The sequence below is a fragment of the Frieseomelitta varia genome, unplaced genomic scaffold, assembly GCF_011392965.1.
Source record: "Frieseomelitta varia isolate USP_RPSP 00005682 unplaced genomic scaffold, Fvar_1.2 scaffold_308, whole genome shotgun sequence".
In the NCBI taxonomy this organism is placed as follows: Eukaryota; Metazoa; Arthropoda; class Insecta; order Hymenoptera; family Apidae; genus Frieseomelitta; species Frieseomelitta varia.
Genome location: NW_025110044.1, coordinates 269,325 through 296,964, shown reverse-complemented (window position 1 = coordinate 296,964; position 27,640 = coordinate 269,325). Strand labels below are relative to the sequence as shown.

The 27,640-nt window shown below is 36.9% G+C and overlaps 3 protein-coding genes across 4 annotated transcripts in view; 1 reads left to right on the top strand and 2 right to left on the bottom strand.

Annotated features, from left to right (window-relative positions):
- LOC122529777 (neurobeachin-like) overlaps nt 1–8,939 on the bottom strand; it is a 128,769-nt gene extending 119,830 nt beyond the window's left edge. Inside the window, exon 1 of the mRNA XM_043656208.1 lies at nt 8,580–8,939. Within this exon, the coding sequence (XP_043512143.1) occupies nt 8,580–8,738 (159 nt within the window). The 5' untranslated portion in view covers nt 8,739–8,939. The remainder of the gene's footprint in view (nt 1–8,579) is intronic.
- Nucleotides 8,940–9,495: 556 nt separating this feature from the next.
- On the top strand, nt 9,496–11,881 carry LOC122529786 (septin-2). Its single transcript, XM_043656227.1, has 8 exons — nt 9,496–9,603; nt 9,877–9,994; nt 10,073–10,409; nt 10,493–10,604; nt 10,673–10,865; nt 10,964–11,091; nt 11,161–11,334; nt 11,427–11,881. Exons 1-8 carry the CDS (start codon nt 9,574–9,576, stop codon nt 11,598–11,600), a joined length of 1,266 nt encoding a protein of 421 aa, XP_043512162.1. The 5' UTR covers nt 9,496–9,573; the 3' UTR covers nt 11,601–11,881.
- An 831-nt stretch (nt 11,882–12,712) lies between these two features.
- The window catches only part of LOC122529785 (growth arrest-specific protein 2-like), a 43,554-nt gene continuing 28,626 nt past the window's right edge, over nt 12,713–27,640 (bottom strand). Inside the window, exons 3-9 of one of the 2 annotated variants that reach the window (XM_043656226.1) lie at nt 23,164–23,288; nt 22,177–22,318; nt 18,520–18,766; nt 17,449–17,710; nt 15,032–15,157; nt 14,840–14,926; nt 12,713–12,826 (exon numbers count right to left, since the gene is read on the bottom strand). In XM_043656226.1, coding sequence (XP_043512161.1) covers nt 12,755–12,826; nt 14,840–14,926; nt 15,032–15,157; nt 17,449–17,710; nt 18,520–18,766; nt 22,177–22,318; nt 23,164–23,288 — 1,061 coding nt within the window. In that variant the 3' untranslated portion in view covers nt 12,713–12,754. Of the gene's footprint in view, nt 12,827–14,368; nt 14,927–15,031; nt 15,158–17,448; nt 17,711–18,519; nt 18,767–22,176; nt 22,319–23,163; nt 23,289–27,640 lie in introns of those variants that run through there. The other variant, XM_043656225.1, reaches the window with a different exon arrangement.

Sequence of the window (27,640 nt, the reverse complement as noted above, 5' to 3'; positions counted from 1 at the left end):
TATCAGTAAATATATATTATGTTATTAATAATAATATAATATATTTGCTAATGTAGTATATTAATAAATATTTTATTAATATACTACATTATTAATATTATATACCATTATATATTATATATGATCAGTAAATTTTATTAATATATTATATTATTAATGGTAATATATATAGTATATTATTAACATATATTATTAATAGTAATATAATATATTTGCTAACATAGCATATTAGTAAATATTTTATTTACTATTATATATTATATATAATTTTATTTAAAACATAATAGCAAATATCGAAAAATGTAACGTCCCAAAATACGAAGGGGTTAACGCTAGAACGAACAAAGTATAAAAATTGAATGGGAGAAGTATAGAATGCAAGGAATAGAAAACAGTTTGCAATACGTTTACAAAGAACGCGAACTTGTATTTTATAAAAATCATTCGAAATCTCTAAGAATGTAACATCGTGAATTTGCTACTCCCAAAAAAAAAAATTATTAATTGATCATTTTGACAATTAGTGTCAAATAAAACACGTCCGAGAGACAAGTTCAAAACAAAATCCAATCCAGCTTCCGCACAAGTAAAACTTGCCATTATTCCAAGATTCTGTCTGGCGATATCACAACTAATAAATATAAAACCGGACGCGTGCCTTGCGAAAAATTGATTAAAATGCACGTTCGACCGATCGCTGCGTATTGCACGTCCATCTGGTAACAATATTCCATTCAGGAAGAATTACCATCGCGGGAGAAATACGTTTCGCCGATAGATATCGGCTGCAAAATCAGCTGTATTGAAAGTGGGGGCGAAACGAACACACGTCGTGGCTATCGCGAATCGGCTTTCGTAATATCGTAAAATTCAGAGTACCACGATGTCTTCCGAGCGAAAACTAATTGCGTTATAAAATGTTACACTTTGCTTGCAGCAACAGTTGAGACGAAATCTTTTAAAAGAATTTCCCTTCTAACCCTTCGAACTTTGAGCATACTCTTTTATTATATTAATAAAAAAAAGGAAGAAATTTCAAATCTTTCGGATTCAGAATTCTCTTTAGAAAGTTTCAACCATTTGCAAATGGATTTATTTATATATTTTAAATTCATTTGCAAATGGTTTTATTTATGATTGTTACCATTTGCAAATGGTTTTATTTTATTGATCAAGTATTTGTGTATTATTCAAGTCTCTAAAAATACATTGTTTTATGTCTATAAAATATCTAACAAAAATTATCAATTAGTCATTTTGACCATTTTGATAGTTTCAGTGTTGAACAGAATTATGTATTTTACGAAGAATCGTTCAAATCTCTAAAAACACGCTATTTTCTGTCTATAAAATATCTAACAAAAATGATCAACCATTAATGGTCATTTTTACCATTTTGGTGGTTCTAGTATTAAACAGAATTATGTATTTTACAAAGGATCGTTCAAGTCTCTAAAAACACGCTATTTTCTGTCTATAAAATATCTAACAAAAATGATCAACGATCAATGGTCATTTTTACCATTTTGGTGGTTCTAGTATTAAACAGAATTATGTATTTTACAAAGGATCGTTCAAGTCTCTAAAAACACGCTATTTTCTGTCTATAAAATATCTAACAAAAATGATCAACGATCAATGGTCATTTTTACCATTTTGGTGGTTCTAGTATTAAACAGAATTATGTATTTTACAAAGGATCGTTCAAGTCTCTAAAAACACGCTATTTTCTATCCATAAAATATCTGACAAAAATGATCAATGGCCATTTTTACCATTTTGGTAGTTCTAGTATTTAAACCGAATACAAAAGAAAACGCGTAACACGCGAGATGACGTGAAAATACGCGCGAACACGCGTTGGCAGGTCGAAGGAACGCTTGCCTCGTTTACATCAATTAACAATCGTTAAAAAGCCCCCGCGTCTACCTCGGATTCTCTGCCGCGGTCTCGCTCGACGTGCATTGTCCGCGCGTGATTAATTGCGCGTGAACGCAACAAAAGCGGATTCAACGGCGCGCGGCTTGCGCAGCATAAGCGAACACCGCTACGCGGATAGATGACGGTCGGCGTCGTACGCGCAAACTGCGAAAGGGACGATAGTTCTCCAAAGATATGCGAAATCGGCGGGAAGAAAGGAGGTGTCGATAGCCCGAATTGAATGATCCGAGTGTGATTTATTCGTTCGACGCGATTACGCGAAAACGACGTTCCGATAGAAAGTTTAACCTTCACGTTAAGATGTTTGACAAATGCTGCGCGTCTCGCCTCGTACGCTGACTCACCATACGTGGAAACTTTTTGTAAATGTTACGTTACGTAATATATTTGGTCGAATGGCGAATAATTTCCATTTCGGTAAAACGAATTTATTTATCAATGAAACAAATAACAATGATATTATAATCTATAATATATTCGCCATTGTTTGCAATCACTTACCGTTTATCAGCTTATTAGCTCGCTGATGCTTTTAACGATTCAGCTGTTTTTGATGTTAAAAAAGTTTTTAACAAACTCTCGAACTTGGTTGCTGTTGAAGAATTCTTTTCTCTAACGAAGCATTTTTCAGAGCTCGAAAAAGACGCAAAATCAGGTGAGTATGGCAGCCACAGCTCTAAAATTTTTTTATTCTTCTTCTTGCGTTATTCTTGCTGTATGCGATCTGTTTGTTCTATTCACTAAGAGTACGTGGAACCCAAACACCCAGCTTGTTGACTTTCTCTATCTTTTCTGAACGGCGGCATATGGTGAACTTGTTTAATAATTCCCAAGTACTTTGCCGCGGATCGCGTTCCACCAATGACTTTAAAGCTTCGTCATCAATATCTGACGAAGTGTGTCCTAAATCTGTTCATCTTCTAACGACGTGTCTTCAGAATGAAATGTAGCAAATTAATTACGCGCTTCCGGTCGATTGTGACTCTTTTACCATAAACACTGCACATTTTATTTTAGCTGTCTCCGTAGCTTAAACTCCCACAACGTTACACGTCGAATATGCACTTTCGATCCCTCTGTTTCAAAGCTGAGAAATTTATTATTTAATTCCAATGTATACGTTGCCATTGCTATAATAAGATTGACGGATTGACTTATTTACTGCTAACGGATTTAGAATTTGATAAGTCATTAAAATGATAAATGCATCGTTACAATTTGTTCCCAAAAACAAATATTATTTGTGAATCAACCTGATATTGCAAAGCGATCGTGTCTTGAAGTGTCTTATACGATAGAACTACTTTTGTGAGTCATTTTGTTCGCTGGAATATGTAATGCGCGCCAGCGATTCATTGGCAATTTACTTTTCATTATTCCAAAGGTTAATTAGTCGACTTACAAGCCGAGTACGAATTAACATATATTACCGTATTGCGTAATTATCTTTTACGATAAAACACATTATCGCACGGTAATTCATATACGTTTCACGTGTAAGATATAGCGCAACGTGTAACGTCGTTCAATATCCGTTCATCAGTGGAATAGTATACGAATAGCAACTATAAAAAGCAAACGTAAAAAGTGAAATAGTAACGCCATAAAAATTCTGCACAACTTGTAGAGGTATTCGAGAAATCAAATTTGAAATCTTTATTGCGGAACGTGAAAAGAAATGAAAATAAAATGCTGTTACAAATAAAATACACACTGACACTGACAAATAGAATATAACACTGACGTCAATGGTTATTATTTTTGCTCGAGAACGTATTTGTAAAATTCAAAAATAGACATCGAGAAAGTTAATTGTTTAAAACATATTTATACTAGTATCAACAATATAACAAAATAAATGTTTCAATAGAAAATTGTTTATTAGAACCTAACGCTGTGACAACGCTAGTAACATTAGCAAATAATAACAACACGATTTTACTATATAGAATAGCAACATTTATAATATTCTGCCATAAACACGTAACACCAATATTGAGACTGTTGCCAATAGAGTGAAAGAGCAACTGTTTCATCGATTCTGACAGTAAGATGGTATCACTATACCCAGTAGTTTATTACCAGGAATACTATAATAACATATTGTCATGTTACCGCGAGAAAAATACTGCGTTATATGCATGCACGTATTTCAATTCGTTTTGATGCATTTTATATATATATAGAACTAGTTAGAAACTTAAAATATAATATATACAATACTAATATATATTTATATATATTTATAATACAAATATAATATATATTTAACTGTAATATTTATAATATAAATATAATATATATTTAAATATTTTAAATATAATATAAATTTATATATAAACATAATATATATTTTAAGTTTCTAATATATATTTAAAAACTTTATATATATATATATATATATTTCATTTCCATTGCCAATTCAAGTTTCGTGATGCGGAACACCTTGCACAAAGATGAAAATTAAATGACTCGAAGCTTCCTTTGAAGAAAGGAAACAATGAACTCCCGTAGCAAAGGCGCAGACAATGCGCCACCAGCACGAGATTACAACCGTACGAAAGGAAAATCGAATTACCTCGAAAGTAGCCTAATTTAATCTCGATGAACTTTTTTCACATATCTCCAAGACCCAACGAAAGATTCCGAAGGTTCTATCTAGCGTTGGGGACGCTTGAAAAAAAAAAAAAAAAAACGTGTCATCGGTGGCTCTAACTCTCGGTTCGATAATCAGAGCCGCCGAGCTGGCTTGAAAGAAGCAGAGAGTGGGGAGGGAAAGAGAGCAAATGAGTGGGCGGACTAATTAGCCAATTTCGTTGCGTCACGTTCACGAAAGGTAAACGGATAAACCCGGCAACAGAAAAAACTCGAAACTGCTTCCACTTTATCAGTTACTTATGCAAATTTGCCTGCCAAACGGTGTGCACACGCCTTGCTGGGAACAAGGTCGACGCACGCCGTCTCTGTCTCTCCGCCCCGCGAAAAACAACGCCGATAAAATCGGCGCGAGTTATTTTTGTTAAGGCGCTTATCAAAGATATGAAGATAAAGATGTTACGCAATTTTGCGAAAAACGCGAACATTTTGGAGCAATTAGAAACTACACTGCGAGAATTATTATCGTACCACAGTGGCTCGAGGATACAATTCGGCGTTTGTGTTGCGTTATATACAAAACACAACTGTTACACAAAAATATTATCAATATTATAAAAATTGTACTATAAAAAATATTATCAACCATTATAAAAATACGATCAGACAAGATTATTATAAAAATTAAAATACTTATATATTTTTACTATATCTTTCTAGTATTATTTTTATTTATATTATTTTATTATATTATTATAATTTTATTTATAATATTATTTTTATAATATTGTTATAAAAGTTAAAATACTTTCGTCAACTTTACTGTACGTGCAATATATTTGAAACTAAATTTAATTGGTCATTAAAAAATCAGAATTCGATGAATCATTAAGAAATTCAAAGCTGGATCTGATCATTAAAAAACTAGAATTCGACGCGAGAACAATTCAAAGGAACAATTTAAAAGTTTCAAACGATTTTAATCTTTTGAATGGAAAATTCTAGCTGAATTAGGAAAATGCGCGTATCACTTCCATTATTACCGAAACGTGGAACATTCAGTCGTTCTCTATGCTCAGACACTGTGTTCCTCGATTACTTGTTATGCATGAGCATATGCATGAGCGATACTTCTGACGTAACGCAAACTTATGCTAATCAGAAATAGGAGAGGAGGAATATCGCTTCGAACGTTCTCTTTTTAATTGACACTTCAAACTTCAAACTTCAAACTTTTATAATTTCGACAATTCTATGAAATCGACATGCTTTTCGCGAATTGAATTTACAAAAAAATGAAGTTCAAAACTGAACTTGGTAAATTTAGTACCTGCTAATATCGTTCGTACGAACGTTCATCAATTTATGTTAAAACGTTAACGTCGTAAAATTTTTCTCCTCGTTTCGCAGCAACACGGAGGCGAGCTTCCAGAAGCCAAAAATTATACTTGGCGTTTCCTCGTAACTGACTTCGCGTGCATATAGTTAATTTCACTTCCATTTTATGGTTCACCTGCATTCTCACATTTTTACTAGTGTATTCGTGTGTTTGCTGTATTTTTTACATTTCGCTAGTTGCGGCGTACCTGCATAAATTGCAATTGTCCGCTGAAAGCGACGACCTTGAAAGAAAAACCTGATGCAGAGACGGAGGGAATATGTTGTACGGCACTTTTAAAATTTCATTATCTTGAATCGTGACGCAAGCGTGATTAATGATCGTGATCATTCATTACAAAATAATTTCTTGCTACGTGATATCGAATCACGTTCGATCGGTATGTATCGAAATACAAACGAAATTTGATCGTAGTTCCAATCTTTACTTTCATTCGTATTCGAATATTCCTCAAAATAGATGAATAATTCTGACGTGGTCATCTTTTTAGAAAAAGTGTTCTTCGACGATCGAAGAACTCGGAGAAAAAGCAAGTCCGGTACTTTGACAAGCAAAATGCGTGCTTTCACTATCGACAAAGAGGATGGAAACGGTTTCGCGTATTTTTCTGGACCTTTCACGGGAAGATGAATGAAAAAGAACAGAAATCAGAGAGAGCCGGCTAATTCTTCGAACAACAACAACGAGACGGACAGAATCGGAAAAGCGGCGCGATCGTAACTCCGTGCAACCGTGACGGCTGACATTAATCGCTGCCACGTGCTACCTATTTGTCTTCGCCAGTTCGAGAACCGACCACGTTTGCCCAACAATCCATGTTCCCATGGTTTCTGCATGTCTGAAGGAAATCTTAACGCGCCGTTTCTTCTCGAAGGAATTTCTAAGATTTTACGATACCTTTAGGACACTCGCGCGACAAAAGAATTTAACGAAATTATCTCTTCAACGTCTGAACATTAATTAGTGGCTCTATTCTATCTCTCACTATTTCGGATTAATTTAGAGAAGAATTTCTTCATCCCCTGAAGAAGAAATTTTTGTCTCTTCTCATTTTACATAATTTAATGTAATTAATATGATTTATGTAATAATTATATAATTTGTTTTTATAATTTATACTGTATCTGTGCCTATAGTTTCACGAAAACAGTTTATATCCGGTGATATCGAGAATTTGCTCGTACTTTCTATACGAGGAATTTTAGATTCTCCTATAGTCGTCTGATTTTAGGCTGTGTGAAATCTTAAAAGCTCCGTTTCTAATGAAGACATCCCACTTCATATACTCGGATAATATCTCAATAACTACTTTCGCAAATTGCACCACGAATATTTATGCCAATATCAAAGTATTATAAAATTTATTACAAGATTGAATGTAATAATGATTATACTTTGAATAGTTCTTTGCTAACATTTTTGCATTTTTCGATTTTGCATAAATACATAAACATTTGCACTGTGTATTGTATAATAATATGATAGATGAGATATGTAGTATTATAATATAATAAAATATAATGCAATCTGTATAAGATTTCTTTATATAAGATGAGAAAAATTTATAGACATCAATTCAAAATATTAGTTGCTCGTTACGCGAGAACTACGACAATCAACAAAATTTTTAATAACTCGAAATAATTCGTTACGTCAAATTACAAGAAATCGAATTTTGGCGAAAAAAATTTTCATCAAATGTTTCGATGAATCGTGGCCAAATTTACATAACGCTTAATCGTCGATAAGCAATGTTCGATCGGATGGAACGCGCGATCGACGGAAATTTTAACGAACGTTCCACGCGGGAACGCGGTGTGCGCGACGAGAAAGCGCTGATAAGCGTATTTTTCTACGTGGCACGCGGAAGAAGGGCACCTAATATGACTCTCTGGAGAAATAAGAACAACATTGTGAACGCGACACGCTGACGCGTAAACACCGCTTCGTAGCACGAAACGCCAAACTACGACACACGACGTATGTAGATTCTAATAAAAACGCAATAAAAACGCGACCGTAAACTTGTCGTGATTACGTCACGTAGCTTCGATCGTCGCGTATCGTAATTTTACGTATTGTATTTCCCTTCGTTCTCGAAAACGGAACCGGTCGCGACACGTCTGAATCGACGGTGAATCGGAGCCGAAGCCACGATACAACACGACGAGAATGACAAACAGCTCGTTCACGAGTGTGTTCGAACACTTGGCTATCAACAGCGTTCAAAGATTGAAAGACAAAAGATAACCAGAGACATATGGGAATCGTTCTCACAGAGAGAAACGTGCGAGCAAGGCCTTGTTTACTGTAAAATGCGTGGCATCCGCGTTTGAGGACGTTTTTCAGGTTAATGTCGAAACGTAGTACGACCGTGAGAAAAGGAAGCGTGACTGATCCGCGTCGAGTGATCCTTTTCGTCTACTCGAGCTGTGTCACTCTCAATTTCGATCGAACGACGGCGACGTTCGACAAGGTGTGCAAGAATCACGCAATTGTACCGTGTGCTCGTTGTGTTCGCGTACGCGCGTTTGACAGTTCCGGCTGACAGATTCGATCGGATGTCGCAAAATCGGCGGGAATGACCGTGAAATCGGCAGCCGGCACGCAAGGGACGGATCTTGGAAATTTAATCATTACTCACCAGATGAAGCACGGTGTTGACAACTTCCCGATTCGACACCTGTCCCACTTCGATCAGCCCGATCAGCACGGCGAATTTCAGGCTGTCGTTCATCGCCATCGCCACCACCTCCTCCGGCCGTTTAATGTCACTGAACGGTGGACTTTTCATGTCCGCCATTACGACGGTGATTTAACCTGACAGCACGTTTCCCTCGCGAGGAGAATACACAATAGTTTGCGCAGCGACCGTCTTATCAACGAGAGCTTTTCCCCGTCACATGATAATACAACACAAATTGATCTGCCATGTTACAAAGTAGACACTGTTATGAGGAGCCTGCCAGTACGGCAACGCGAAACACCCTAGCGACCCGGCCGCAGTACCGACACTAACTGAGCCCTTAAATTCCTACCTGAGCGGCGTGCGCCGTTGTGGTGGGGAGATGGCGCGACTTTCAAACTGCTTAACACTTTCGCGTACAAACATCATACGTTGCTCTATGCATTTGCGACTGAAAATAACACCTTCACTGCCATTTCGGCCATATTAAGTTTCCAGTAACGTCAATAATATCCGGCATTATAGATGCACAGACAATGCTACGAACGAGATGTACAAAATTCTTGTGGGAACGAACGTGTTAATAACCACGACGATAATATACATGGAGACAGAATATAAATCTTAAAATGATGCGACGATAAATTATTTTTGTTAGGAAGCCGCTGTTTGGTCTGTCGTTTGCATACAAACGTCTGGCAATGATACTATTGATTTATCTTCAATGATCTCAATTGATACCGATAAAATGTACAAAAAGTATGGACACTATGTCGCGTGTTTGTAAAACCACTTTTATGCATATCGAAATACGTACGAAATACATATGTATGTGTTTGCTTTTAGTGAATAAACACTGTAGATTTAATAAATTACGATGTGTAGGTGTATGGTGTACAGTACAGGGAGCTGCGACATAGCATGAGTAACGCACGCGTCACTAGCAGTAAAAATGGCGTCGGCAGATGTTGAGCGTGCCAAGGTAGGTGTCATTTTTTTTGAATTTTCCGCCCATCTTACGCTATACCTAGTGATTATTTCTATTAGAAGGAATCACGCATTTAAATGCCCATATTCGTGTTTAAACACGTATCTAATCCTTTGGTAGTATTCGCACAATGTTTACAATCTGAAGGGCGTTGGTTCTCTATTCTGTCATAACAATAGTATTCTTGATAACGCTCTCCCTATATGGAAACTATAATATCCGGTCGACTTACTATGGTCAGTGATCGTGTTCCCTTCATATTTCCAGATGGAATCTACCATACGTAATTTAAAATTGTCTGGTCATGTTGGATTTGACAGTCTTCCAGATCAATTGGTAAATAAATCTGTTCAAAATGGATTTGTGTTCAATATTCTATGTATTGGTAAGACAAACATCTCGTTACTCTTTAATACGTATATGTGTAACTATAAATTTTTATAATCATTAATGTTTATAACAGGTGAAACTGGACTGGGAAAATCCACTCTTATGGATTCCCTTTTCAACACAAGTTTTGAATCTATGCCAAGTCCACATAATCTTCCTGCTGTGAAGCTCAAGGCACACACCTATGAGTTGCAAGAGAGCAATGTCAGATTAAAGCTTACCATTGTTGACACAGTTGGTTATGGAGACCAAATTAATAAGGAAGATAGCTTTAAAGCTGTTGTTGATTACATAGACGCCCAATTTGAAGCATATTTGCAAGAAGAGTTGAAAATAAAGAGGTCTTTGCCAACTTATCATGACAGTCGTATTCATGTCTGTCTATATTTTATTTGTCCAACAGGACATGGGTAAATATATATAGTGTAAAATATTTCTTATGAAAAAATTTATTACTTTTATTCCTATATTAACTGCTACTGTATAATTACAGATTAAAATCAATTGATCTAGTCTGTATGAAGAAACTTGACACAAAGGTCAATATTATTCCAATTATTGCTAAAGCTGATACAATATCAAAAACAGAACTGCAAAAGTTTAAGGTATGACAAAAGTTATAAGCACTACTTGTATTTTTTCTATCAATTTTTATATTTATCGTTTATTGCAGACTAAAATTATATCCGAATTGCAAAATAATGGAGTTCATATCTATCAATTTCCTACGGACGACGAAAGCGTTACAGAAATAAACACTAGTATGAATGCTCATGTACCTTTCGCAGTAGTTGGCAGCACAGACTTTGTTCGTGTTGGAAACAAAATGATGCGTTCTCGTCAATATCCATGGGGCACCGTACAAGGTAAAACTCAAATTGTCAATTACAAATTGTCTGTTGATATTAAAATAGATTATTTTGAATCGTGCGGTTTTCTTTTTTTTTTTTATATATATATATAGTGGAGAACGAATCTCATTGTGACTTTGTTAAATTGCGAGAAATGTTAATAAGAACAAATATGGAAGATATGAGAGAAAAGACACATGGTCGTCATTACGAACTATATCGTAGAAAGCGGCTAGAACAGGTAATTTTTTTCATAAAATACAATTTCTGAAAGATTCAAGATGTAATTATTTATCATTATGATCCTCAGATGGGATTTAGCGATGTTGATAGTGAAAATAAACCAGTTAGCTTCCAACAAACTTGCGAAGCAAAAAGATCCATCCACTTGCAAGAGCTTCAACAGAAGGAAGATGAAATGCGACAAATGTTTGTAGCACGAGTGAAGGAAAAAGAGGCTGAATTAAAGGAGGCAGAGAAAGAGGTAATCTTCCGTACTTGACTAATTTTTAATTTAATTCTGCCTTTTGGCAAAAGGTACATATAATAATTTCACTTTTTGCACGTATTATTCAGCTGCACAACAAATTCGATAAATTGAAAAAAGATCACACAGAAGAAAAGAAAAAGTTGGAGGAAAGTAGAAAGAAGCTCGAGGACGATATTTTAGAATTTAATAGACGAAAAACTCAATTCGCTCAACAACCTCAACATCATACATTAACGTTAGGTAAAAGTAAGAAGAAATAAAAATGTCTGCCATTGACGCTACAATAAATAAATACAATGTCCCATTTTATACTTCTGCTTATATGAGTATTATTAGGATTAAACAGAGATTAAAATTAAATTATCGAACGTTCCCAAAAGTTATAATTTATACTGCATTTTTGTGTATTTCTTTACTCGTAGACGTTATCTTATATTAGACTGATTATCGTAACAAAAGTGATGTTTAACCAAATTTAATTTACTTTTTGTATCAATACGTGCACTTTAAGAAAAATAAAAATATATTTGTTACTTACAAATATACCTGTTTTGCAATCAATTACACTTACTGTGTTTGTAAGAGATTCGTAATTAAATATTTTATTGCTCAACAAAATATAACAATTAACACAATAATGTCGTACTTAAATAAAACTAACGTTATTAGCGGTATACAATATATATGAAATACAAGAACTGATTACGAGCTAACTTTACAGAAGCATGTTTTGATTACTAACGTTAAGTAAAAAATGAAATTAAGATGTATCATATAATCATATCACATTACAAATCATTAGAAAAGAAACAGATTACCATTTATGATGGTATTAAAGATGCCCATCGTGCATTGCGATATTTATAATTTAATTAATAAATCTCATAGGTCCGATGTTTGACTTTTCAATAAAAGTACGCATAATATTACACAAATAAATGTACATTGACAATTAATATAAGCAAATGCGCGAAATCATTTTCAATTATAAAATTTCATTTGACGAGGAAAGAAAAGAAAAAAGTACTTTAGAATACTCTGCATTTAATTAAGCAGGTACTTAATTGTACTGTAGATATACTTATCGAGTAACGCATATTTACGATAATAATATAATATGGCGGAATCATTTCGTTCGTGCATAGCAGTAATGACACTAAACGTATTCGCGAAATAAAATTTTCGAGCATTGGAATTGGAATAGTTTGAATAATTGATTGCGTTATAATTTACAAATAAATACGCTTTGCGAATACGAGTGAAATAGATTACACTCTACGCTTCGAATAATAGTAATTGACGAAATGTACGCAACGCGTATACTATGATACAAAATCAATTTAGACGAGACGAAAATTAATTTAGGAGTCTCTCTAGGAATATGAAAAAGCTCTGAATGACAATGTTAATAGCCTCAACGTGCCGACATTGCTCGTCGTATATTTCTTTGCTTTGGTATTCCCTTGCACACTGTGTCCTTGCATTTCTGTGAACCGAATAAACACACGTCGTCTTGTAATGTCGTCGCTACAATATATCCTTTGTGTTACCCCTTAACCTACGTATTTATTATAAAAGTACAAAACATATATTATGGCAGTTATCGTGAAGCATTCTGCGTGTTAGCCGATTTAATTACGTATCGATTATGTGCCAAAGTGTAAAAATTATCACCAGGGTCGGTAAGATATAAGAATAGTATAAAAAGATAAATTTCTGGATCATGAAAATGATTGAAAGATGCCACTCTTCGAACGTGACCGTACGATAATACGTGATAACTATCTATGTCAATCCTCTGTGATCGATCTAACAACGAATGATCCAATATTCCAAGCGTACGATTAATCGATATAACCGACCCTGTTATTTTATTACATATTACTATGTGCCTTATATTGCTTATCGCGAGATATATTTAAGTGCACTACCGAGGTTTACCCGTGCGGGCCGCAGCAATGACCAAGTATAAATAATTATTGTGATTATCGCGTATTCGTATTCTTCTCAAAATACATAGTAATCCCGCAACATCTCGCAAAACGATTACCTATCCTTCAACGATTTGCATTTCTATCAAAAGACGGAGTCGTTCGATTCAGTTAAGTTGAATTTGCTTGTATTGCAATAGCTCTATTTAGACCGAGACAAGATCGATTTAAAACAAATGTTACCTGAGTCGTTAATTGCACTTTCTCCTAATTACACGCACGGCTCAACATCGAAGGCTATAAGGCAGCTCGTTCGAATCGCGGATAGACTGTGTGCTGGTCGATATCTTCAACGTAAACGACATTCCGAGATGAGCCATTATTGCCCGTGGTCATTTCCATGCGCGTACACGTATGTATACATGTATATACCATTACGAACTTTGGTCATTGCGGTCTTACTGACTACCTCTACCAGGTGCATTGCCCTTTCGTCTATTTCTGTTAGACAGTTTCCAAATCAAGCGTTAATATGCCTGTTGTCCGTGGAATGTGTGAAACACTCTTGACTGTTCGTAATTAAAACAGCCGAAACAAATGGGAATCGTCGTTTCGTACGTACGTACGAAAAGGCAAGTCCTTGTACTTTCAAACGAACGCGTGAGAAAGCGCGAGATAAATACGAATCGCACTTTCATACGTACATATATATATATATATATATAGTACGTATATACCTTATAACGCGAGCGCAACATACATGTGAATGTACAAAAAAGATAAGCGAGTATGTATAAATCTATACAATATGTTCGTCGTGAGAGATTCGTACGTTTATAAAAAATGGTAATAAAAAAAGAAGACAAGTGTCGGCGATTATAGCGCGAAAATCTCGAGTCTCCTCGATGAAGAAGAAGATGGCATATTAAACACTCTTGTTAGGATCAACATGAAACGTTAGTGCTCCCCAACCTTTTATTACATGACATGTAAGAAAAAGATAGTGCCGTCCCCTGTATAATTTATGCATGTATATATATATATATATATATATATATATATATATATATATATATATATATACACACACACATATGAGAGACAGTGGTGCACTGGTCCGAGTTCTACCGTGTCTAATCGCGTTTGCTGATGAGTTATTCAAACGATGTCTGAAAAAAAAGACCGTTATCCGAAAGAACAGCGGAAAATTCGATTAAAGACGTTATTGATCTCTGTATTCTACGTTCTTTATTCTTCAGATTCGTTCTTTATTCAACGTTCCCGCGGTTCGTCCGTCAGCGCAGTTTCTACGATCCAAGTAGAAAGACGAATCGAGACAACGTGTGGCTGGCCACCATAGATAGACCGTCTGTCTCTCCACTTGTGACGAACAACGGTATGAACGGTGAAGTAGCGTGGACTTGTAAAACAGGCACTGTGCTTTTAGGCTAGCGGGCCGAGACGGATTCCGGCGGGGGACTGCGATACTTGGCTCGGATAGGAAGAAAGTTGGTGAGTTTGTTGCCGTGAGGCGAAGGCGGCGTGCTCTCGCGGTTGAGGGTCCTCACCTGACAGGGGTCGTGCCTCGCCAAGAAATGCTCCAACGTGTCCCAGCCCCCGCCCACTCGGACCATCATGTGTCTCCCCTTCAAAAGCTGCGAACACGTCGGGCAGAATCGTCACGGAAAAACGTTCAAAAAACGTAGAGAATATTTGTTATCTACTGCTAGAAACGAGGAATACGCGATATATGTACGTACCCTGATGAATACATTTCGTCCGGCAATATGATACCGTCCTTCGCCGACTTTGCGCACCTTCAGCTTGGAGCATCTCTCGGAGGGACACTGGCAGAGTCTCTGCACGGCTTCCGTGGCTCTTCTTACCTGAAAAACGGCGAAACGGGTCACGCTGGCACGTACAAATGTCGGCTACAAAATCGAAGCGACGTACTTTTACACGGTGCAAGCTTGTCACCTTGAGATAAATCGGTTCGACGTGTCGATGGAACGTCCGCTGCGTGCGACACGCAGGAATCCAACACGCGAGGATCCACGCACACGTGAAAAAGCTTAAAGCAACCCGTTCGTAACCTATTGTTTTCTCCTCTCCCCTCTTCTCTCTCTCTCTCTCTCTCTCTCTCTCTCTCTCTCTCTCTCGCCCGTGGCCACGGCACTCACGACGGACGTGACACAACGCGACGCGACATACGCCTTGTGCGCGCAGCGAATTGCTCGCCCAAGTCGCGGTCAATGCCAGTTGCGTTACTCGTTGATAACAAAGCGAAATTCGTTCCCTCTCGGAGACAAGGGAGAGGAGACGGAGTGCTTCTCTTGCGTAATTGGTTTTGCATGTCAATGAAACGAGAATAAGAGAGAAGGTGGTAATGCCCGTTGTCCGTTGGATAACAGGCAGCACTAATTTTGCACTTATTCCGCGGCTAGTCTCTGAGTGGACTCGAGCTCCTGCTCGAATCTTGGCGAGCGTATTTGCTAATGTGAAATGCATGTAAGCGAAATGCAAGAGGAACGTGATAGAAATCCTTAAACCTGTATCTCTCTGATAGGATGCGATTTCCATCCATATTGTACGGTGGAAAATGTGTAATTACTATACAGGGTGTCGTGTAACTGGGGGAAGGTGGTGATTCTACATGAAAAACTGAATAAAAAAATATGGAATAAAAGTTTCTCATACGAAGCTTCGTTTCCAAGAAAAATAGCTTTGAATGTTTATCGAGTACGCGTGCACTTGATCAAGATTCAACTCAATTATTGGGAGACGTTCCTCTTGAGAGAAATTTAATTTACCATCGCATTTCAGTCGTGAAGTGAGAAATTTTTTAAACGAAAACTACCAATATTGGATCGGCCGCAATGGAAGAATACTTTGGCCACTGCTGAATTTTTACTTATGGGGTCGTGTTAAATCTATGGTGTATTCTAGCGACATAGCGAACGTTGAACAATTAAAAGAAAAAATTATTACAGCGTTTGCAACATTGAAACTACAAAATAACACATTAGAAAACGTTCGTAGAAATTTAATAAGAAGAGCACAGTTAGGCATGCAACAACGTGGACATCGCTTCCAACAATTTTTAAACTAAAAAAAAATTGATGAAAAATAGACATTCTGTGTCCTCGCGTACGAACATTGCGAATGTTTACAAATGTTAGTAGAGATAATAATGAAATTCGTCGAGTTGAATCTTGATCAAGTGCACGCGTATTCGATAAACATTCAAAGCCATTTTTCTGCTTCGTATGAAAAAATTTTATTCTATATTTTTTATTCAGTTTTTCATGTAGAATCACCACCTACCAGATACAATAGAAGATATAAATACCTGACACCCGGAACTTTGCCAAAATATTTAAGAGAGAGGAGAAGGAACGGAGAGCAGAGAATACTGGCTAGAGCGAGATGCGGTTCTACCGAAAATGCCAACAAATTTTGGGCTAAAGAAGCAGAGAGGAAATGTCCGCTATGTGAAGAGGAGGAAGGAACGTTTGAGCACTGGAAACAATGCAGGGAATTAGGAGAAACCGGTCTCAACATAGAAAGGATCCTAGCGGAAGAGGGTGATGCGGAAGCGGTGGCTTGGCTCAGAAAAATTGAGAAGGAAAAAGACAGAAAAAGTAACAGAAAACTAAATATAGAGACACAACTAAAGTAGAGAAAGTATAGTACCAAAGAGAAATATATTAAGTGTAGAGGCAGTGTGCAAATATCATTCTCTATTAATCTAATTAGTCTATGTATAGTATAAAGTTAGGTTAAAGCATGCAATACTAGATGTAAGGGAAAACTTGACAACCAAGGGAATTAAAAAGGAAAACAAAATGTAAAGAATAATGTAAGGCACTGAGGTCTATTTCTAGGCCGAAAGGCTGAAATAAAGATTCATTCACTCGTAGATGTAGAATCACCACCGGCTACATGACACCCTGTGTAAATTTATCTCGAGATCGGGGCACGTTGTGACAAATGAAATTGCCGTTTCGTAAAGTAGCTCCGGTACTGTTACAGAATTAATGCAAAGTAATTGGCGCATGACCCGAATATCTCGTCAAAGGTCGACTAAGCGAGAAGATCGATATGCGAAAAGTTCACGAATACGCGAACAATACGCTTGCCCGGGGCGATTTTATATAGAAACGGGGGATCAACGTACCTTGCGATCGAGTTCCGTTATGGGGCCGGTGTGTTCCGGCGGCTCGGCCGGCGAGGGCAAAGGTGAACTCGACGGCGATGGAAGCTCGTCCGGGTCCTCCGCGCTTCCTCGAGACCACTCGTCCTCCGTCGTGTCGCTGGGAACTCCGTCGCTGCCCGCTGGCCCATTGTCGCTCACCGACCTCCTCATCTCCGGCTCGTGCGTCACACCGGTGCTCGGGTCCAGCCATCTTGTCGCCGTCAACGCGACTTCCGACGCCGAGCTGCAGAGACATCGAAATATCCATCGAAATTCCGCTCCCATTCCAAGAGTCTTTCGTTTCGAAAGACCTTATAATCTTATCCACGTAAAAAATTATAAAATTCTTCGCAAACTGCGAGAGGCACCAATGGGAAGATCATCGAAGATCGTAGGATCATAGAGGTTGAACTGATTGAGTTTTTTTTTTTTTTTTACTTCTTTTACTTTTAGTTCCTACAAGAAGACTTGCAAGATTTACAAGGGCACCAAAGTGTATAAAAGTAGATTATAAGAATACAAGATTATACGACAGAGCAGAGGATAAATTAGTTCCATAAGAAAGATGTAAAGAGATGCACGTTGTAAACCGGAAGCCGTCCTAAACCGCCTAGGCAAGGATCATAATAAATAAAAATAAAAAAAAAAAAACAATAAACTGACTGAGTGGAACGTCTTCAGCAAGTCAAATTACTTGAAACATCAATTGTACGATAACGATCTTTTTTTACTTTTAGTTCCTACAAGAAGACTGCAAGATTTACAAGGGCACCAAAGTGTATAAAAGTAGATTATAAGAATACAAGATTATACGACAGAGCACAGGATAAATTAGTTCTATAAAAAAGATGTAAAGAGATGCACGTAAGCCGTCCTAAACCGCCTAGGCAAGGATTATAATAAATAAAAAAAAAAAAAAAAACAATAAACTGATTGAGTGGAACGTCTTCAGCAAGTCAAATTACTTGAAACGTCAATTGTACGATAACGATCTTGTCGAGAACGGCGATGGAAATGGAAATGAAAGTAGGAGGGGGAGAGGCGAAAAGGTACCTGCTGTGTTTGATCTTCTCTGTCGGAGGTTTGGGCGTTGCGGTCGGCGACGGCGATTGAAATTGCCAAGAAACCAGGCTGCTGTGGGATATACCGCTGTCTGACAGACAGTGGAGATCTCGCTCTTGTTCCGCGGCAATTTCCCTCTCGAGCTGCACGAGTCCTGGTGGTTCGACGGAATACCTCGACGCCAGTCGAGCCACTTCCAACAGGCACAACACCACGTTCCGTGGCTGTCCGTGTAACACTGTAAAATTAAAGGTTAAAAATTATCTTGTGATAATTTGAAGATGGAGAAAGCATGTATGTACGTCTGTCACGTCAGCTGACTAATAATCTTTTAATGCATTACGTATTCATTTGGTCCAACCCGCGGCCCTTCCGACCATAAAATGCGAACAATTAAAATAATTGAACAAGATAATTTTATTATTTGAATAATTTTAACTACGAATGATCATATCTTTTTTTTTTTAATTTAGTGTAAATAATTTCCAAGGGCCAACGGAAATATTTTTTTATTTTAGACGATTGACGTATTTGTTGCTCCATATTCAGTTGGTTTCATGATGTTGCCAACGAACGTGCAAATGGAACGTATATTGCAAGCAGATATACAACTCGAGGAGAAATTTATCCAAGTGTCTTTGTTAGACTTTCGCGTCTGCCTAAAACTAAAATAAGAACAAAAATCTTGAAAATGCCAACTGTGTTAAACCAGATACTGATGAACTAATCTGAAAAAAAACAAGCGTAAAAATTTTCATATCTTCTTAATTATTATAAATATATCTCTCTAATCAATGTACCGTTCTGTTTCACTATAAAAGTTATTTTAACATTCTCATAAGTAACACGGATCGCTGATAAAAAAAAATATGTAAACTATACCCTCGACAAATTTTTATTGAGACCTAGAAGATCCAAAAGGTTGGACACTCATGGTCCAGCTAGAGAGAACGGCGAAGAAAAAAGTTTCATACGCAATTACGTTCAAGTTGGCATTGATTTACGCGTGCTGTAAAATAGTTTATACAGTGGCCGGCTACATATTTATTCATGAGTCAAGGAAAATGTTATCAGAGCGTAGAAATCATTACAATTCGGGGATACACACCAAGGCCGTGCGAAATATATTTCGATGAAAACTTTCTATCTTAAGTTTATACGGTATTATAAATAGACGTTACACATACATAATTTATCAGCTGCTTCGAAGCTCTTCGATGTTTCAGTTTCTCTATTTGCAAGGCTATCGCTACATTGAGTTAAATGACACGTTACAGTTCGTGCATTCGAGTAGGCTATAAAATTGCAAGGCAGGAGACTCGTTGCGAAAAAGAAAATGTAGATTCTATTTACAGAGCGTAAGTGGTGACACCCTCGACCTTCTTCAACTCCCACAACTCTAATTGATCAATTCAGCCTACATTTCGTGGTACATCTCGTTTAATCATTCAGACAGATCGTTTTAACGAAACGTCACTGTAATAAAACTTTAGCCCTATTTCTAAGTCTAAGAAGGAGGTTTTACGTTTTTTTTTTTTTTTTCTCGGAATAAAAAGTATCGATAATCTTCGATTCATATACTGCGCAGCTTCCAATGTTAAAAACAATCGTTCTCAATGAAGAGACACAAAGAAAAATTCATCCCTGACGAGCTTCAACTGCTTTCGTTTCCCCTTCCATGGTCCACAGGGAGACAAAAGCTTTGTTCCACGTTAAAATTACATGCCTGATGTACGATTCTACGTTTCTCGTTCGCGAGGACAAGCGTGACACAAAAATCTAGATTCATCGACTCCCGTTTCCAACCGAGAAGAATTACAAACTTGACAAGTCAAGCTACAAGAGACAAAGGGAAAAAGGAGAAGCTCCGCCATTATATTTCGTCCCTATTGTATCGAGCTTCGGACGTGAGTCGCGTTTTAGCGTCCACATTCGAGCTCGTATAAGTCAGCTCTATTTTAGGTGTATATGGCGGCAGAGTGAAAACGGAATAATGCGAGGAATTATATCTGAGAAACGCAAGTTGTTAAGATATAGATTACGATTAAAAACGAAATGTGCAAAGATATTAATTGCCAATTATTAATTATTAATTATTAATTAATCGCGTGATTAACACAAATCGGATTATCTTTGAAAAGAATCCTGTGACTATTAGTTACTGTTTCTCCGTTCGAAAGACTTTCGAGTTCATGAAAGAACGAGGCTACGCATTATCGTTCGAAAGTTCGAACATGTTGAAAGATAGAGTAGGGAAGAGTAAATATCGGAAATTATTCTTCATTGGCCATTGTTCTCCCTCAGTTGCCGCACTTCAAAGTTTCAGTGTACGTAGTACGTAAACGAGAGCTCGATCTCGCGACATAAGCGCCCCCCGCGACACGTGACGCGGGAGACCATTTTGTACGTAATCCTGATGCTCCTCTACTTCCGTAATTACGTCAGCCATTGTTTCTTGGTTGCACTGAAAGTCGGCCGCGAGCGAGAAATGACATTTTTTTCTTTATTTCTGCCGCGAGATGCGATTAATTCGCGGCGATTATTCTTCCGAGTATTCTTTGATGGCCCCTTTGAACTCGCATAGGCAGCCGACATTTACCAGAACAGTGACGAGCAAAACTGAACACACACATGGATTTTTGGACATTAGCAATATTTTATTTAACAATTTATTTTGTTTGCACGTAGAATACAAAAATGGCACAAAGTACAAGAGAAAGCAAGATATTTACTGTTTTATAGAATTTATATTTATGTTATTTACATTTATATTTATATTTATATTATTTACATTTATATTTATATTTATATTTTTATTATTTATATTTATATTTATATTTATATTTATATTTATATTTATATTTATATTTTGGCTTTTCCAAAAGAATTTTGTGATCATATTACTATCATTGTTCTGGCAACTGTAAACTATTTTCGTGGAGTCAGTTTGGCGAAATGAAAAATCGCCAAAACTATAAATTGTTATAACTCCGTTAAAAAAGTCCTAACAATCTACTCTCAGTCTCGTTTTAAAATGTAAAACTTCTATTTTCACTAATCTGAATTCGTTTCTCTTTTCCAAGACATTTTAATATCATGTGAAGAATGGCAAAGTGTAAAAAATTCACACAAACATGAAAACACATCAAAATTTAGATCTTAGACGATTAAAGTTTTCCACTTACAACAACTTGCTTTCCATCATTTCATTGAACTTTGAACAACAAAAGTTCCCAACATTTCGTCATCTAACTTAAATGCTCAACGTTCAATAAAATTCGGACAAGTTTCAAGGGATCGTCTAAAAGAAAACGTTTCAAAATCAAGTTGAGAAAAGAATTTTTACGATTTCTGAGGATAAAAGTCTTACTTAATTTCTCACCTGCTACTTGATATAAAAATATCTTTGAAAAAAATAAACGAACCTTCAGAACAAAGTAGAAGCTTTACGCTTAAAAATGAGACCAAGTAGATTCTTACGTGGTTTACAACAGTTTAAATTTTTCATCCTTAGTGTTCAGCTACGCTCCTTACTGCAACTGACGAGATTTCGCTTTTAATCGACTCAGTTATCGCCGAGCTGAAAACAGCCGAGTCAGCCGAGTCGATTTTAACAAATTGAGATTAATTATCTCCGGGCTTTCTTACCGAGATCGTCGCTCTCGAACAGAAGGTTCTCGTGCACGCCCAGCCGCCGGCAGAACTGTATGAAGTTCTCCATGTTGTCACGAGAAAAGAAGCTGCGACGCGCTGCGTTCTCCCAGCAGCGACCTTTTATCACCGGCATTGGCTGCAATACATCGATCATTGACAGGCATTGACATGGAACTTGGATCGATCGACAATCGTATTAATCTCTTAGCTGTGGCGAAGTTGTATTTCTGCACAGCAATGCCTGACCCGAACAGTGCGAAATAGTGTAACAATAAAATTTATTTAGTTTACACTGTTACGTTAGAATAAATTTTGAATAAATGAAAATTTTGAAATTGAAAATATGAATAGGCAAATATACATAAGTTTATTCTATATTATATATTAATCTATTAATTTATTTACCAATTTATTTATTTTATCATTTATTAATTTATTAATTTATTTATTAATTTAGTTATTTTTATTTGAGAAATCAACAACAGCGTATATGTATAGCTTTCTTCGACTCGATTGTGAGAAACGAGTCACTATAAATCGATAATGAACCACTATAAACCAATAATGAGTCATTATAAACCGAAAATTCAGTTTTTGTGTAAACTGATGAAATTAATGTCTTTTAATGACAAATTTAATGGTGTATTTTGCAAAAAGCCTTATGTTTAAACAATATATTTACAAAACTGCTATCATTTTTTTGCTGGTTTTTCGACAAGTAAATGTTGATGCATTTTCTCGAATGTCTGTTTATGAAAACTATAACATTCAAACACAAATTACGGACAAAATTCAAAAAAATTCATTACTTTTTAGAGTAAAAATGAGTCACTATAGTGTAAAAAAACTGATATACGCGAAAATTATTATAGCAGCTTTTTCAGTAGCTAAGAGGTTAAAGTTCAAATTCGCTGCTCTCCAAAAAACAAACTGTGCTACTGGCACCATTGTTTCCTAAACAAATCTATCGGGGTTACTCACCCCTTTCGCTTTTCCAGCGTCGATCGCTGTCCTCGCCTTTTCCTGGATGATCCTCGCCAGTCGACATACCACCACGCCATTGTCCAAAGCATCGAAGAAATTGTCGCCCGACACGATCTCAGAGTCTGGACATAAAAAGAATCGCGCGTCTTAGAAAATTCATTTTCTGTTGATCGACGGCTCGTTCTACCAACAGGCCAACAATGTCAGGGAAAGTCCAAATGACTTATAAACAATAAATAATAAATAATAAATAATAAATAATAATAAATAATAAATAAAAAATAAAAAATAATAAATAATAAATAAATAATAAATAATAAATAATAAATAAATAATAAATAATAAATAAATAATAAATAAAAAATAAATAATAAATAAATAATAAAATAACTTGTAATTTTTTAGAGTAATTTTAATTCGAATGATTTTTGTAAAATATACGAATAAAAATTCATGTTTGTCGTCGTTTTCTTATTGCTCGCATGCTAATTCCATTGACTCGATTTTTATACTTTAATCCTCTAGTTCGAGTGTTCATCTCTGCGTCGGCTCAACGTATTGCGTAAACGGCCTCTCAGAGGCTGTCGAGAGCATCGGCCAAGTGGCCGTCATTGTTGAAAACAATGGGGGCAGCTCCCCTTCGAGCACCCCATCGTAGTCGAATTCTCCTTCGAGCAAGGGTAATTTTCGCTTTGTCGCGGAATTTCTTGCGCACCGGCCAGGCGTTTTTGAACAATGTTGTACAAATTTCGAGCAATGTACGTACAAAAGTGATCCGGAACAGAGTGCTGAACAATTTCACGGACGTTTCGCTGTCAGGCGAAATTGTCGCGGCTCGTCAAAGGCGACCAAAGGTCTCCGAGATGACACGAGCACGTCGGTGAACGTGAGAAATCGTGGAACAGATTGCTTCAGATTTATCTATGAAACCGCTACTCCCGCTACTTCCGCAGGGAGTGACGACCCCACTTGGTCCCACCTAGACCGAGGTATGCAAGGACCTCTCTTGGGAAGAGAGACTCGTCTGCGCCAGGTATGACCAGTACGGTGTAATCAGTACCCTCACTGATACCGAGGGGTTGACACACGGATGTAAAGAATATAGAATTATAGAATTTATAGAATTATAGAATTTATAGAATTTATAGAATTATAGAATTTATAGAATTTACAGAATTATAGAATTTACAGAATTATAGAATTTACAGAATTATAGGATTTACAGAATTATAGAATTTACATAATTATAGAATTTACAGAATTATAGAATTTATAGAATTATAGAATCCAATTGACTTCCATCTTTTCTTTTTTTGACTTGTGTATGCGTCGTAGTTTTTACCCGCATATAAAAAATGTAACGAGTTAAGTAATTAGTAACGTAGGTGTATGTGATGGCTGTTGTGTGATTTGCAGGAAAAATTTCAAAAAACCTCTGTCTTTACTTTCGAGTGTCATTTACAGTCTTCAGGTAGCATGTTCCTTTTGAGAATTTTGCGAGTCCTAGAAAGTCTACAGGATCAGTTTTTTTTCTTTAATGTGAATTTTGTTATATTGTCGACTTTCTTTGCACGTAGGAATTAGACTCTCGCGAGCAATAATAATCCCAGTGTCGCTGGCGAGAGTTTTTAGCTACGACAGCTTGCTCGGCCAAAACATTGATCGAATCATTTTCTTAAACGATTTTGAAATAGAATCTTTTTTAAATTTGCTGATTCAACATTTTGACAAGGGTCTAGAATTTTTTAAACAAACTTCAATCTTTCAAACCTAACTTAACCTAACTTAATTTAATTTTTCAAATATAACTTTAAATTTCCAAGACAGTTGAGATTTTTCAACGTTTTCACGCTCGTTTGAATTTTTACAACAATTTTACTATTTTACAATTTTACTTCCGAGGAAAACGTGTCCTCAGTTTTTCGCCGCGTGACGTAAAATCATTCTCTTATTAAAGGAACAAATTCACGACTGTCAAAGTACAATCTTCGTGCTTTAAAACGAGACCAAATGGATCGTTATATGATCTTTCTTTACGAAGTTATATCAGTTTAAAACATCGACAATTTTTCATTGTTGTTGGTACAGTTATGCTTCTCACTGTATATTATAAATTATATATATAATTATTATATATTTAAAAAACGATAATATATCCAGAGTTTCTTTCCCTCCCTGATCAAGGTGACAAGTTGCGCGATGACGAAATAAAAGTTGTCGCGCCGCCGTCTGTTTTATGGCAACTGGTTATTGCGGTAATGTATCGCGTTCGAATTAATGCATCGATGGAACAATGCCAAGGACGACACAGGCGGGATATTCTAAAAAAGGCTCGAACTGTTGGTTAAAGAGGCCAGACGAATGTTTTAAGTCGAAGGGTAGCGTATCAAGGACGAGAAGAGGATGCAAACTCTTTGATTTACACTCTTAAAAAAATAGAAATTGCAATACAGTCTGCATTAAAATAGAAATCGTAGGAAGATTTCTTTCTGAAGAAGATGGATGTCACAGAGTCTGAAAAGTTCTCTCGTAGATTAGTTATGTGTCTCCATGGGACGCAAACTCTTTATTAAATTCTATATTAAAATAGAAATTATAATATAAAATTATAATACAAAGTATAGAACAAATATTAAAATAGAAATTGTAGGAAGATTTCTTTTCGAAATAAATGGATGCCACGGTGTCTGAAAAGTTCACTCGTAGATTGGTTGTGCGTTTCCATAGTATGCAGACTGTTTAATTTATTAAATTTAATATTAAAATAGAAATTATAATATAGTCCCACAAAATTACGATAAAAAGTATAATGCAGGTATTTAAATAGAAATTGTAGGAAGATTTCTTTTCGAAGAAGATGGATGTCACAATGTCTGAAAAGTTCTCTCGTAGATTAGTTGTGCGTCTCCGTGGGACGAAAAACTTTTCATTAAATTCTACATTAAAATAGAAATCATAATATAGTCTTATAAAATTACAATAGAAAGTATAACATAATAGGTATTAAAATAGAAATTGCAAAAAGATTTCTATTCGAAGTAGATGGATGCCACGGTGTTTGAAAAGTTCACTCGTAGATTAGTTGTGCGTCTCCATGGTGTGCAGACTGTTTAATTTATTAAATTTTATATTAAAATAAAAATATACAATATGGTCCTACAAAATTACAATAAAAATTATAATACAGATATTTAAATAGAATTATAAAATTATAATACAGATATTTAAATAGAAATTGTAGGAAGAAGAACATGAATGTCACAGTGTCTGAAAAGTTCTCTCGTAGATTAGTTGTGCGTCTCCGTGGGACGCGAACTCTTTATTAAAATCCACATTAAAACAGAAATTGCAGAATGATTTCTGTTCGTTCGAGCGAAGTTTCATGAATCGTTGACTTGGTAGAATTGTAAATTCAAACTGCGCGAGGTTAGCTGAAAAATTCGTTGAACCATCAAACGCCAGGACTTTATTTATCCCTTCGCTCAAAACGGCCGGTAAAATGTGAAACGCAGGTTAGATCTATCGGGAAGCCGGTTCCTGGTGACCGAGTTGCTCGTTGCTCGCCGCGCGGTTCACGCTCAAATACGCTCACGCTCGTGAGCTTTCGCAAGATCGAGCGAGGGACGTTAGACGAGTGCCGTGTACTACGAGAGCAATCGTCGTTATCACGAGCTCGTCGCGCTCGTTTTCTGTGTCCTGCCTCTCGCGACCGGTGTGCGAACGATATTCGCCAACACACGGACGAACACGCGCGTGTAGGTCGCAAACGGAGCAACGTGTGACGAACTTTACTCCATAAGTCTGCCTGTTAACAGTTTTTTTTTTTCCTTCCCCTCTCTCGTTTCGCCCCCGGGTGCAACCCTATTGTTACCGAGTAGGGCCAAGTCACGAGCCACGAGTCCGCTCGGTTCTCATTACCATCCGTATCTACGAGGTTTTATCGCTCTGTCAGCCCAACCTAGTTCCTATTTCCCATCGTATTCCCCAGCTGTATCTGCGCGCCTTTATATACGTGGCACGGATCGTGTCGCGGCCCATCGGCTTTTCCTTAGATTCTCGCCCTCCCGTGTCCCTCCATCCATCCATTCCTGCAGCGTGGGAGAACCGTGCCTGCTGCTCATTTCTCTCTCTCTCTCTCTCTCTCTCTCTCTCTCTCTCTCTCTCTCTCTCTCTTTCTCTTTCTCTGTGAATGTATGTATGTACGCGGCCTAACTTTGCACGTGCACGTTCGAAACACGGTGCACCGCGATGCTCGGTCCTGGTACCGAGTCGCGTCCTGCGTTCGAAAAATCCCGGCCTTCCGATCCTGCCCGCGAGCCAACGCTCGAAACGAAATTGAAACAATCTCGCGCGGTCACGCAAGAATTTCCCTTGTCGTGAGATGGCTTCTCGCTTGACCGAGAGGAGGTTCTACTGTTGTGTGAACGAGAATCGATTCGAAACGTAGAGATTTTACGTGTCTGTAGCGATCTCG